We start from the raw sequence: 14,141 nt of genomic DNA on the forward strand, positions 1-14,141 counted from the left end.
CACACAGTGCAGAGGTAGGCTAAATTTGTAATTATTATAACGTATTTGCTCACATAATGGACCCACTTGCATATGACACCGAGCGTTTTCCGTCTCCTTGGTAGTTGAGCACCGTTATCACGAGAAGACCCATCCTGGAGGAAGCTCCTACATTATATAACCTGGTACAGTGCCAGACGAAGTTGCCACTCTAGTACCAGCCACAGGATCCACCACACATGTTCAAACTGACATTATTTGTTTGCACCACGCTGGTTTCATTCCTTAATCACCAACACTACATGCATCATATACTGCACAAGGACTGACTTTGGACTCATCCTGGATGCCCACTAGGGTGCCATCTGTATCAGTTCCTCCTTCAAACCCCAATGAACGCATAAAAAGACCCATTATAGCAGATAGGGTGGAATGTGGCTCACTTTATCATGGCATCCACTGCCTTTTCAAGCAAACTATGCCTGCCATGACGATTGATAGATGTCCCCCTTTTGTGTAATGATGTCAATTTTTCTTGAAGAAAGTGGGTGTTATATATTGCCTTTTCCGGAATTTGTTTTGGGTGCGACTCAGATGTCATTTACAGGTATTCATTTCTCACGCAGCGTTCACGGTGCCGCTGCGAAGGACACTACGCTCGTTTTCCCTCCTCGTTTGTCTTGGAATGCAGAGGAGGCGCAGGCGAGCGAGAAGGCGTAGTCACATGAAACTAGAGAAGAATGGAAAGTGCGCAGCCGCTGCCAGGGAGTCATTGAACTTGAATTGACGTCACGGTCTGCGGTCGGTGCCGATTGGCTACTCGGTTCTGCGGGACGGGAAAAATAGCTCCTAACTCTATCGCTCCGCGAAATGTCAAACAAGTCAGCCTGCACGAAAAAAGAAAAAAACAGTTTATTGGGGAAGCGGCGCGCAGAAAACGTCCAGCGTAGTGCGTTTTCCCGCTAGTGTGAGCATGCCTTAAGGCAGTTACTTTCTGACCTCAGATAAGGTGGCATCTGCATTACATCAGATTGTCTTCGACACTGACCTATCCACAGGCAAAGCTCGATGTTGTCAGTTTTTTTCACCCTAATTGGATAAAATGGTAGGTGATAAAAAGAGGCAGTACTAAATTCCACCTTGCAAGCAGCTGAGTATACTTTTTTAGCTTCTTGCTACTGGTACATATGTTCATAGGCCCAGCACTTCTCTCATCCATTTCTCACATTAGCTGGAGACGCAGGATAAGCTTGTGCACATTACATTGCAATTAATTGATTAATTGCAATAAATAGCATTTTCTTTAAAATTTCGTGACAATTTCATCACTCTGATTACATTTCAGAGCTGCAATGTCCATGTAATCACTCTCAATTACTTAATTCTGAAAACAAGCTGTTTTTTGTAACTCTGAGCACTTTAAGGTTCTGGCATACAGTTCATGCTGCTTTTTTGGAATACTTTGAAAGATTTAGGGACTAGGAAGTTTTGCACCAATGATTTTTAATGAGATCTGATTAGGGTTCCTGTCAGACCAAAAACCCTACCACCATCACAGACTTCCCTGATCATAGATGTCATATGACATGAAGGATCAATCGCAGAGCACCGACCACAGGAGTCGGATTCAGAGGTCTGGCCTACCCAAATAATTGCTGGCGAATGCAGCAACGAACTGCTACTGAATGCTCGCTCTGCCTAAAACTAATTGTAACAGAATGTCTTTTTCTGTAATCATTTAAGATATGATCTAGGGACTGTCCTCAATGGGTAAATGTCTGCCGCATGCATTTGTGGTGCATGTTGGCTTCTGCTGTAAATTCATGTCGTCGGCCACAAGTACCCGAGGTCCAAATGCATATTTTGTGTTCAGTTACTTTGTTATGGATGTGGCTTGCCCAGGATGCTTCGTTGAGGGACTGCTCTTTCCACATCAAAAACAATGCATGAAAAATATATACAGTAAAAGCTCGTTAATTCGAACTTCACGGGACCGGGAAAAAAGTTTGAATTATCCGATGTTCGAATTATCGAATGGCCTCGAAAAACTAACCAAAACCATTTCTATTACGGTAAATCTACAGTATTTAGTCGCGAAACGAACTCGCTCGCATAATGAACCCACCCAGCCCCGATTTGTGGCTACGAATCTGAAAAAAAAAATAAAAAAATAAAAAAATAAAGGTGTCAGTGGTTAGCGTGTTCCTCCGTTTCGCGTCAGGGTCCACAACACATTTCTTGGCGGTGCGCCAAGATGCTTGGCAGCGATAACGGGGTGTTTATCTTTTGACTTTAGCTCCCGCAGGGGGGAGGAAAGCGAACTTGGCAAAGTGCCAGCGTTTGTCTGGTTGTGTAAGCCTCCTTTTCAGTATGTTCGTTTTATCATGCTATGAGCGACTAGGGCGGAAGGAATGGTGCTAAAAGCCTGCGTCATGATCGCGGCTGACTCGCGTGCTGACTCGCGGATGGATGGCTATCGCAAAAAAAAGAAAAAAGTTTAACCCATAGTGCCCATGCGAGATCATAACCTTTTATGGGCGTTGGCTGGGACCGCGCCGACAGTACTTATCCCTATTTCCAAATTAACACGGTTGGAATTAACAAGTATTTAGTTGCGAACTACGGAGGTTGCACATAAGAGAGAGCAGGCAGCCGCCGCCGGCCGCCACGTCGGTCATGGCGCCATTTAAGTTTTACCCACTCTTCCATGGTTTTACCTGCTTCCATCTTCTATCCCCGTTTTGGACGTGCGCAGCCTCTAATTATGCCTACCGATCGCGGAGGTGTTTCTTATTTTTTTTTTTTGCCGCGTGATGTGCGCCAAGCCGCCCAGACGCGGCGGCACGTAGTTCGAATTATCCATAGCGGAACCTACTTGCGTTCGAAATAACGGGCTTTTTTATACAGATCTCTATGGAGCTTGGCCGGACCAAGTAGTGTAGTTCGAATTATCGAGGTTCGAATTAACGAGCTTTCACTGTAGTGCCCCACTCATGCGTGCATACTGTGCTCACTTGCATAACCAACTTAATTTTTCAGAAAAAAATACAATAACGTTTTACTCGTGAGAGGCATTTATTTATTACATGGGCAAATGTATGTGTGTGAAATGTTAATAAATCTTGCCAGGAAAATGTCATTAAATACCGTCATTCAGCTTCTTGTAACTGTCTAATTGTTTTCTGCAACGTGCAGAATCCGAATATTGACAGTGGTGACTAGGCTTTCAGTTGAGCAAAAAATATGCAAGGTGTGTTTCATTGATGCAGCTGCAGAGCTTCCAGTATGCCACATCCATCTTTGTCAGCCCTGATGTGGACAGGCAGGAAAAGGCAGCACTTGAGGACCAACTGCTGGACAGCCTTGGGGTGAGATGTTATCAAAGTTTATCCAGAAACGCCAAAGCGACTCGGGCTATGAGGGACGCCGTAGTGGAGGGCTCTGCTTCCATCATAGCCCGAGTCGCTTTGGGACCCCGACAAACCAAAGCAAACCAGACCAGCTATCACTTGCAGCCGCTGTGATGCTCTATTTGCAATTTTTTAAGGCGTGTATACAGTCAAACCCGAATATAATCAACTAAGAGCAATATAGCAAACGCTCTTCTGTCATTACATGTAAAATGTATTTTTTATAACAAACTAAACATTGGGTATATCAAACTCTGAGCGCGTGCGATTGGTCAACAAATACCTGTCAATGCCTTCTGCCAACCTCACTCTGCTCATTAAAGGAGTCCTGTGTCTGCTTTCTTTTTTTTTATGCCACCGAATCAAAATATGTTCTACAATGGGAATTATTAAGGAATGAATTGGTCTTCCGCTTACTACTTCACAGCCTACATGGCTTCTCATGGTTTCCTGGTCGCTGTAACACATTCGCTAAAGTTGACAACCTCTTTTTCGTGACCACGTGGGTGCCTCGCAGAAATATAATGAACAAAGAGACCGGCAGGGGAAGGAGACGTTTTTTTGTCTCCATGCATCCCAAATTATTATATTTTTCCATAGCCTCCTTTATACTTTCTATGCCTGGCAACTCCGCGCTCCGCGGCCGTCGTTGCCTCTCCTCCTCCGTTGGGAAGTTACGCCGCTGGCTGCCAAGAGATGGCGACAGTGACGTAGGGTCACCCTCGCCAGGCGAGTGCCGGGTGCGCCGTGTCGCAAAGCAGTCCGGGCAGCCACGTGCTGTCGATCTCTCGTTGTTCCGTGGGCTATTTCGCATTGTGCAAGGTCTTGCTTTTTTCTCTGTCTTCGGATGCTACAGGAATGCAGCATTGTACCAACTGGTAAGTGCCAGCTTTGTTTTATCCTTCCAGCGATCGCTGCTTAGTATTCAGCTGCATTGAGGCTTGTGAAAAATAGTGACAGCACAAAGAACTGTGTTTATTACGCGTCAGTACTGCAGTAGCAATATTATATGTGCACGTGTGTTTTGTGGACTGCAATGCTAATTGCTTCCCTGCCTAGCTCGTCTAGTATGTTGGGCGTGCTCCTGCGCAGTTTTTTTTTTGCAGTATACGTAATTGTGATACTTGGTGACAAAAATTGAAACTCAAGTTTTACATGCTTTACCCATTGTGACGATGGCTACTTTAACTTGAGTTAAACCGAATGTTGCAAAGTCTATATTAGTCTCCCTTGTCAACTCGATCACTGTGTCCCTCTCTAGCATTGGAAACCGCAAAAATCATATTCAACCACATTGAGGCCTGTGAAAAATAATGACAGCACCAGAAACTGTGATTATCACGCGTCAGTAAAGCAATGATAATATTAAATGTGCACGTGTATTTTCTGGACTGCGATGCTAATTTCCTTCCTTGTCAGCTCGTCTGTGTGGTATGTTACATATGCTTCAGTGCAGTACTTTTTTTTGCAGTGTATAGGCTAATTGCATAATTCTGTGATAAAATAAAAAGCTTTACCTCTTGTGACGATTACTTTGGAGTGAGCGAGACAGTGTTCTCCTTGTTCATTAAGTTAGAAAAAAGATCGTTTTGCGCGACGTGCTGAATCATTGAAAGTAACAGCTGATACCAAAGTTATTCTCCTTGCAGATCCCAATGACATACTGCTGTGTGCCACTGTGCCAGTCGGACAGTAAAAAGAAGGAGCCTGGTGTTCCTTTTCATGAGATCCCCGTCGAAGCTGTGCTGCGTGAGCAATGGCTGACAGCAACACGAAGAGACGATTGGGTACCGAATTGCACTTCCAACAATTCAAGGGTATGCAGAAAACATTTCAAAAACTCTGACTTCGCAGAAGAAAAAAGGCGCCGTCTGAAAAAGGGAGTTGTACCATCAGTGTTCACTGACTGCCCGTCATACTTGCAACTTTGAATATTGAAGGAGAGGAACAGTGCAAGCGTAAAAAAAAGAGCAGCTTTTGAGACCCACCATAGCCAAGATGAGCCAGCGAAAAAACTCATGAAGCATGACGAAAGCACGAACGTTGTAACGCCAACTTTTGATACTGACAATGAGGTCTCTGAAGCCTCTCCAACTACAAGTGTCAACTATATTGAAGTGCAACAACATTAACCGAGAGCTATTTGTAGAAACAAAGAAAAAGAACTCGTCCGCGCCGACAAAACAACGCAAGCTGACATCAGATCTTCCAACCTGCTGGCAGTGGAAAGAATTAAGTGGAAGAGGAAGGAGAGAGACCTAAAAAAGCAAATAGACTTCGCACCACAGTAGATAAATATAAAATGGAGCTGAAAAGGCTTAAAGAAGACAGTAATTTTGAAAATATGGCATATATCCGGAGACAAGCGGAAGAAAAAAACATTGCTGCCGTTTTCCTGCTGAATCAAGTTGTCAATTTCAAGTGAAAAATGCCAATATGGTCGGAAGATGTAGTGCGACACTGCATTTTACTTAGACTTCTTTCTACAAAAGCCTATGAGTATGCCCGAAAGGAAAGATTGTTGAAGCTTCCGAGCAGAAACACGCTGTAAAACTTCATTGGAAGTACTTCTGGAGAAACAGGCTTCAGTGGCTTGGTACAAGCTCGGCTGAAATCAGAGCTTGACAAGCTGGAATCGCCATATTCCAGAGTATGTTCTCTCATCGTTGATGAGATGCGAATCAAGCCAAAGCTACAGTATAACAAGCAGCAAGATAGTTTCGTGAGTCATGTGAACATGGGTGTGGCCACCGATCTTGAGAGTATGCCGGTACTGGCAAATTCCTTGCTTTGTTTTGTAATTAACGGTCTGTCTACTTCATACAGAATACCAGCATCATACTTTTTCACTAAAGGACTGACTGGCGCACAGCTGTCCAAATTGATGCGATATGTCCAAGGTCGAAGAGGCTGGCTTCAAGGTGGTGCGCCTTGTAAGTGACAACCATAAAGTAAACGTGAGTGCCATGAAGGACCTCTGCGGCAGATGCCTCACGTACAGGATACCGCATCCGTGTAATCATGATCGGCTGCTGTCCTTAAGCTTCGATTATTGCCACGTTTTGAAAAACATCCGCTCTCAGTTCCTTGCACGCGACCTTGGAAAGAAAGAAGTTACATCATCTCACTTGAAGAAACTCTACAAGATGCAGAAAGATTGGATTGTAAAACCTGTGAGGAGTCTAACCAGAAAATATGTTTTTCCGAACAATATTGAAAAAATGAATGTCAAAAGAGCTGTCGAAGTTTTTTTTTCAGATGTTACATCTGCTCTGGAGTTTTTGAAAGAGCATGCAGGACAAAGCTGCCATATGTCATTTGCCTATGCGGGACCAACAATACTGTTTATGAAGAACATTCATCGGTGGTTCCTACTGCACGACATCAGCAACAAACAACAAAATATTGAGAAAAGGTTCCCTTACGTCAGGCACTTTGACGACAAAAATGATTCTAGGCTGGAATGACTAGAAGTTACCTTTCCGCTATATATCGACCAACTAAAGAAAGATGCAGCTTATCCTCGTGGCTTTTTCACAGCCGAAACATACGAGGCCCTTCTACTCACAACTTACTGAACTGCTTGCTGCATCCGCTATCTGCTAGCTGAGGAGAAGTTCTGTTTTGTACTAACGCTCAAATTCAGCAGTGACCCAATTGAAGCTCTGTTTGGAACCCTGAGGCGGTCACTGGGATGCAACGACCAGCTTGACGAGTGGTCAGTACTCTCAGGACTAGAAAGGGTCTTGAAGACAGGAATTGCCACAACATCTGAACACAGCAACGTGCTCTGTCATGAGAGTCACCACAGCACTGGACTTAGGACTGCAGGGCTGTGTGCACTTGGGAGCAGCGATGAGCAACTTTGGTCCACAGTGAGCAGTAGTGACGCGTCAGGACTTGAGGAATTTTTACATGCCAACAATACAGTGGTGACAGATGAAGAGCTGACAGATGAGGCTATCGTCGCAGCAGTCACTGGAGCGGAGGACGGCGACAGTAGCAACGACAATGATGAACCGGAACCTGTGCAGGTTGCACCTCACCAGAAGGCTTTGGCAATGACCGATTTCCTGCGGGACTTTGTTTTTGCTAAGAGACTACCATTGCCCGATTTTCAGCAGTTGGATGCCCTGCAGAAAGATGTCGGCCAGACTGCCGGGAAACAGACAACGCTTATGGATTACGGGTTTCTTCTTGCTACAAAATAAAAAGTGTAAGCTACCTTGTCTTCATTAAATGTGTAATTTATAAGTTTTTTTGTTTTTTCAGCCTATTGTGGGTATAACAATTATCGATGATAACAATGATATTCCCATGGTACTTGAATATTGTGGGTTTGACTGTATATATGAGTGAGATGGAAAAAAGCCTTGAGCAGAGTAAGGTAGGAGTTGACTTGGACTATTCGCCGCGAGATCGACCTAGAGGTGGCACCACCGTCGCTCCGGTAGTGTGGATCGGTAGCCAGCGGCGCTCGCAGAAATGCACGCGGCATAGGCCTGCTTCTGAGTTTATGGCGGGTTTGTTGGCAATGAAAACGTGACTTCTGCAGTATTTCTGCAATATTGCAGAAAAAAAATCCAAGGATTTCGCCAATGTAGCAGAAGAAACACGGATTTTAGGAAAACAAGGCACGCAACCACCACTCTTCTAGATTTACTTTGCACGTTTCTTACGCTGTACCACGCTCACGAGCCTAATACTTGGACCTGCCTAATGACAGCTTTTGTTTTCCTTATCGAATTTTAAACAGTGTGCGCGTGTCTCATGCGAGTGAGACAGGCGAATTTAGTGTCAAGCCCACGGAGATACAAGGTTCATGCTCTGACCTGCAGTACTTTAGAATGAATCGAGAAAGCCTGGTTCATTATATCGCGCTTGAGTCGAGGATTAAGCAGGTTAAGTGTAGCACAGAGAGTGTATTGCATGGCGAGTTGCTTTAGACTCAGTGCACATCAACTCTGGCTAGACAAGCACGCACAAGTATTCCCCAAAAATGAGAGCTCACAAAGATGTGGATGCTTTTTGCGGCCACTGTCATAGAATGTGATAGTGTATTACTGCATGCGCCACTAACTGTAAATGATTTCCTGAAACTGAGGAAAATATAAGGGATTTGTGATGTGCGTGATATATAAAGGTAAATTAGTAGTAGTGTAATTATTTTGTTTTGCAATGCCAATAAATTTTACCGTGTGAGAGAACTTTTACTCACTTTACAAGATTTGCGATAATCAGCGATTAATTTTCAGAAACGTTAAAGTGCAAGCTACGAATCACTCGCTGCGAAGACATCGTCATAAACTGCGCATGGTCACTTTTAAAGGTTGAAGATTTCTTTATCACTAATTATTGAGCAATGACTAAATCTTATGCGAAGTAAAATATTAGGCTTAATTCCAAAACAGGTGCCGAATATAAAACTATTCCGAAAGAAATGGAGGTCATCTTATCATGCGACTATAAAGATGTATTTATTCCCGAACTAAATACTGATATTTAAGCCCGAATGAAGCTGTTTTACTTCCCTTGTCAGAAACGATGACTTTGCTCGGAAGACAGCACTTAGACGAAAAGGGATTATATTGATTATAATAGGCTACCAGTAAATGACATTGATCTAGGTGTATTATCTAATATCTAGTGTAACAATTAGGTGCAGGGAAGATGTTTCCTAAAGGATTTCCCTAAAGCAAAATGTGCTCACTACCACTGTTACGGATGCGCAGAAGCCTTCAACAGCAAAAAAAGAAAAGAAAAAAAAAAGCACATTGGCACGGGGTTTAACGCAAATCGACATCGGCTATGACAGATGATTGCAGAGGCTGGTTTCGGTGTTGTTCTTTTTTTCTTTTCATTATTAACACCACTTCGACCACATGGGGTTGTTTAATGCGCAGTCAAATCCCATAGCAGAGGAGCGCTCTTCAAAACGGTCGTGATTGAATCCTCCGTTCTCGAAATCAGCCGTAGAGCGCCCTTACCACTGAAATGCCGCGACAGAGGTTTAAAGGCAAAAAAAAAAAAAAAAGTACTCACACAACTTTATCATGCATACAGAAGGCATAGCAGGCATAGAGTGGCCTGTTCAAACTGCATTCTGCTGTATGAAGCAGTCTGCAGTGGCATATGTTTTACTATCTGAGGTATTCCAAACAGAAAGGGGAATATGCGATTTCTGAGCGCTTGCATTAACTTTTATTGACAGCAGCGACCTATTTTGCTTTGACACAGCGCTAACGACAGTACCACTTTGTTTGAGACACTGCGTGTCAAAGGATCTCAAGCACCGAAGACCACGACGGATGATGTCCTTATCCAGCATGACTTACTCGATACCGACAAGTATTTTTTTTTTTAATGGAGCGTGGGGTAATAGCCTGTTGATATTTCTTTTTGAAGAAGCATATAAGATATAAGTAAGCAAAAGCGCACAGGGAACGCGAAACAAACAAAAACGCTCCTGTACACGCCGCATGCGCGCGCGTAAATCACTGCGGGCTGGCACGCGACGCGAAAACGCATCCACTTTGAGTAAGTTTCACCGCTGAGCCGCAAGTTGGCGATTCTGCTCGGTCTTGAGGCCAATACTGAGAAAGGACAGAACGTAAGCCTGATGTATGCAGATGACATTGTCCTGCTGCAAGACAAACCGGATGGGTTGTAGGAGTTAATAGGGAACGGAGGGTGGGAAGTAGAGAAGAATCGGGGATAATGGTATATAATGATGAGAGGGGCGACCCAATAAAGGTTTAAAAAACTAAGATTGACCATAAGGAGAAAAATAAATATCTGGGTGCATGGCTAAATGAAGGTAAATACTGTCTGGAAGAGCATGAAATACAGAAGATATAGGAATTGAGATATTATGAAACACAGGGCACCGTAATAGGTATCAAATAGTCAGAGGTGTATGACTGTGCGACCAATCAAGCCTGGAAGGGCAGGTCAGATCTGTGGGCCTAATAAGGGCTTCGGACATGGAGAAGCAAACTGAAATGCCATCAGAGACTGTCCGGTGAAATAAGATGGGGGAGAAAAGTACAGCGTAAATACAAAGTGCAGGAACCCGAAAGCTAAGGTTTAAATACATGCACTTCTGCAAAATACTTGCATGGAAAGGGAGGTAAAAGAGACAAAGAAAAGAAAATAAGCGCTGGGTAAATTATCAGCCACTAAGCGCTGTTCACTAATGCAGATGTTTTCGTCTATTCTAATTTCCTTGAAAAGAGTTTTTAGAGCAGTAGCATGACACTCTTAATTAATGGTAATTGTTTCTGTGTCAACACGCTTCCTTGGATTTCATGGATACGAATATCAAATAAGATGGTACGCTTTCCTTCCCTTGGAATCCAGTTTGTTACCCTAAACGACCATCGGTTATTCTCTCTTCGCACTACATGTCCTGCCCATGCCCATTTCTTCTTCTTAATTTCCACTAGAATGTCGGTAACTTAAGTTATTTCTCTGACCCACTCTGCACGCTTCCTATCTCTTAATGTTACCCCTACCATTTTCCGTTCCATAGCCCTCTGGGTTGTCCTCAACTTAAGTAGAACTCTCTTGGTTAGCCTCCACGTTTCAGCCCCATAGGTGAGTACAGGTAAGATGCAACTGTTGTATACTTTCCTCTTGAGCAATACCGGTAAGCTGCTAGTCATAATCTGCGAGTGCTTGCCAAATGCGCTTCATTCCAATCTTATTCTTCTTGTTATTTCCTTTTCACGGTCCGGATCTGCGGTTACTACCTGTCCTAAGTAGACATATTCGCCTACTACTTCCAGTACTTTGCTACCTAATGTAAACTGCTGTTCCTTCCCGAGGCTGTTGAACATTACCTTAGTTGTCTTCAGTCCTGTCTAAAATTTTTGAAATCCCGGTCACCTTGAAACTACGAGATACAATGTCCGGCAGACAAGGAGTTCCACGCGGAGAACATCCAGCCCAGCACAGTCGCGAGCGGTGCCCTCTTGAGACGCCGGTTGACGTCTGGTCATGATTGCCGTTTGCCATCCATTCTGAGTACTGCCTTCGGAATTCAGCCTTAAAACGGCCTATTGATGCTGACATCCAGGGATTGCAGCATGCCGGTGAGGTCAAACGGAAAACGTCCATGTCAGTGCGGATTCTATGCAGGTGTTCTTTAACGCTATCCGTCAGGTGACTGTGGAAGGGGGTGCGGCCCATACACGGTGGGGCACTTACACGCGTTTGTACGGTACTCACACTGTGAAGAAATGAGCTGCAAAAGAATGAAACTCACCTCCGACCTAGCGTACACAACACTTTTAACTTGGACTGCGAATTTCCCAAAGATATCCGAGGGAGTTGCTGCACTGAACTTATTCGCACCCACTGCACACGGTCTTGGCGTACAATTTGAGACCGCGCAACAAACTTGTCATTTTCAAAATAAAATCGAACCCGGATATATTGAACTTGAAGGGGATCGCGAAATAGTTCGATATATCGATAATTCGATATACAGAAATCGACTTGTGACGGCACTTACGATGGAAAAAAACGATACTGCATTTGTCGCGTAATCAACCCACTCGCATAATGAACCCACCCTCCACTTTTGCACCCGAGAATTTGGAAAAGAAAAAAAAGTGTTAAGGCCAGCTTGCTCACATGGAACGAGCGGCAGCGACAGAGCGAAAAATTTCAAACTTGTTGGAACTGCGTCCCTCTCGCCGCTAGAGCCACCCCGGCAGCTCAAAAAAGGTTTCTGTGTCGCCGCGGTAGAAATTGCGAGCGTTTTCGCTTGCATGTCGATGGCGCGCATCACTCTGTTTCTATGGTCTCATCCACAGCTCATTTCTTGGCAGCGTGCCAAGATGCTGCGCAGCGTTACAGCGTTAACGTCGGGGCGCGTTTATCTTTTGATAGCTCCTGCGATGGCGGGGAGCAAACTTTGCAGAGTGCCCGTGATGGCTTTATTGCACAAGCCTGGTTCGATTTATCACGCCGCGCTTGGGGCAGGCGTCATGATCGCAGCAGCTGACCGCGGGCTTTCGTTGATTCATACATGCAAGAATTAACGGCTCTCGCAAAAACAAAAAAAAAAAAAAACCTGCCACTTCCTAACGTCCGCAGCCGCCATATCTTACACTACGCCGCGCGTACAGCACAACAATAAGAATGGGTGACTCTTGCAAAAAAAAAAAAAAAATACAAAGAGAGAGAGATAGAGATCTGCCGCTTCTTAACGTCCGCAGAAGCCATAGCCACGTCAGCCGCCGCGCGCAGAGGGTTCGCAACACACGCTGGAGAAAGCGTCCGACGTCTGTCTGAAAACGGGCTGAGCTGGCTTGGCGCATGCGTAGCGCGTGCTGAAGGAGAGAGATAGCTCGGCAAAAGAATGGGCATACCCACGCACATGGCTTGCAAACGTAATGTGCTGGCACGCGGGAAACGATAACTGCAGATGCGCGCGCCTGTGAGGATTGGGCGCGGCGCTGCCCGGACCAGCCGTCGCCAAACTGTTCCCTCTCATTCCTTCCGCGTGTGGCTTGAAAACGTCACGAGGCAAACGGCCAAGGGTGATGAGAGCGTTTTTGGGGATGGCACACTTTCCAGTGCGTGTTGCGGAGTTCGATATATCGAACGACCAATGAAATTGAGTTCGATATATGACGCGGCTTTCCTATACTTTTACTTGGGATTTTCAAGGGGATATTCCGTGAGTTCAATATAACCAAAATTCGATATATCCGGGTTCGATATAACCGGGTTCGACTGTACGTGTCAACATTTCTAATGGTCGCAAAGCCACCTTACATCACGCACTGAAGAGTTCATCCAGCCATATCTGGCAACCCCTCAGTCGGACTGAGGGAGCAGAAAAGAAAGACGGGGGTGACAGACCCTTCTGCTAAATTCTGACGGAACTCTTAGGGCAATGCTATAGCAGTGCTGCCACTTGCACCCGTATATCTGGTGCTCAACGCCCCAGGGCAGATCTCTTGATATGAGCAGTATTACTAGGAGTGTGTGGCTTTCTTCAAAATGGATGGCGAACGCATGTGCTTTCGAACAATGCAGCTACTGCAGAGAGTGCACGCAGAAGGTATCATGGCAGAAAGGGGAAAGGGAAGAATGCGAAAACAGGACATAAAGAGGGAAAATTGATTTTATAAGTCACAGAGCAGCTCTCTGCTATTTGAATCTAGGCCAGAGGTTCTACGGACGAAAACATGCAGGGCAAAATTTACGAAGTAGATATATTATGCACGGCCTGTAGAGTTGAAATAGAGACCACAGAACATATTGCCATTAAACTTTATTTGTTGTTTTCAAGAGCTGCCAGCATGCGGCCTTATCGCTGTGATTGTAACGCATGGAACGACCTTGTTAATGCTCATCACAAGGCGTGGCTTTATCACTTTCCTTGTAGCGCCAGATGCGCCAATTTTTTTTCTCAAGTGATCGCAGTGATGTACAACCGTTTTTGTGTTGTTTGAGACATTTTCAGGTTCCTTTGGCCAGTTATCTAGATTGTTCTTCGCTCACTTTAAAATGAGCGCTGACGAATATAACGGGCATTCTCAGTTCGACAACCAGCGAGTACGTTTGCTGCTATCGCCGCCGCCGAGTTGCTTAGTTTTTTGCAGGTGCAAGTTAGCTCAATAAAGAGTGATTTCAGTGCTACTGTCGAACCCGGATATATCGCACTCGAAGGGGATCGCAAAGTAGTTCGATATATTGATAATTCCATATACAGAAATCGACTTGAGACTCCGCTTG

General features: G+C 44.7%; 1 protein-coding gene and 1 pseudogene across 2 annotated transcripts in view; both read left to right on the top strand.

Annotated features, from left to right (window-relative positions):
* The window catches only part of Vps8 (vacuolar protein sorting 8), a 255,758-nt gene that overhangs the window by 177,816 nt on the left and 63,801 nt on the right, over positions 1-14,141 (top strand). For both annotated transcript variants that reach the window (XM_084591219.1, XM_084591295.1), the window contains exon 26: positions 3,249-3,347. In XM_084591219.1, the coding sequence (XP_084447345.1) occupies positions 3,249-3,347 (99 nt within the window). The remainder of the gene's footprint in view (positions 1-3,248; positions 3,348-14,141) is intronic.
* On the top strand, positions 6,008-9,370 carry LOC146206987 (uncharacterized; annotated as a pseudogene).

Source organism: Amblyomma maculatum, chromosome 1 (genome assembly GCF_055883805.1).
Source record: "Amblyomma maculatum isolate TAMU_Amacu chromosome 1, ASM5588380v1, whole genome shotgun sequence".
NCBI lineage: Eukaryota > Metazoa > Arthropoda > Arachnida > Ixodida > Ixodidae > Amblyomma > Amblyomma maculatum.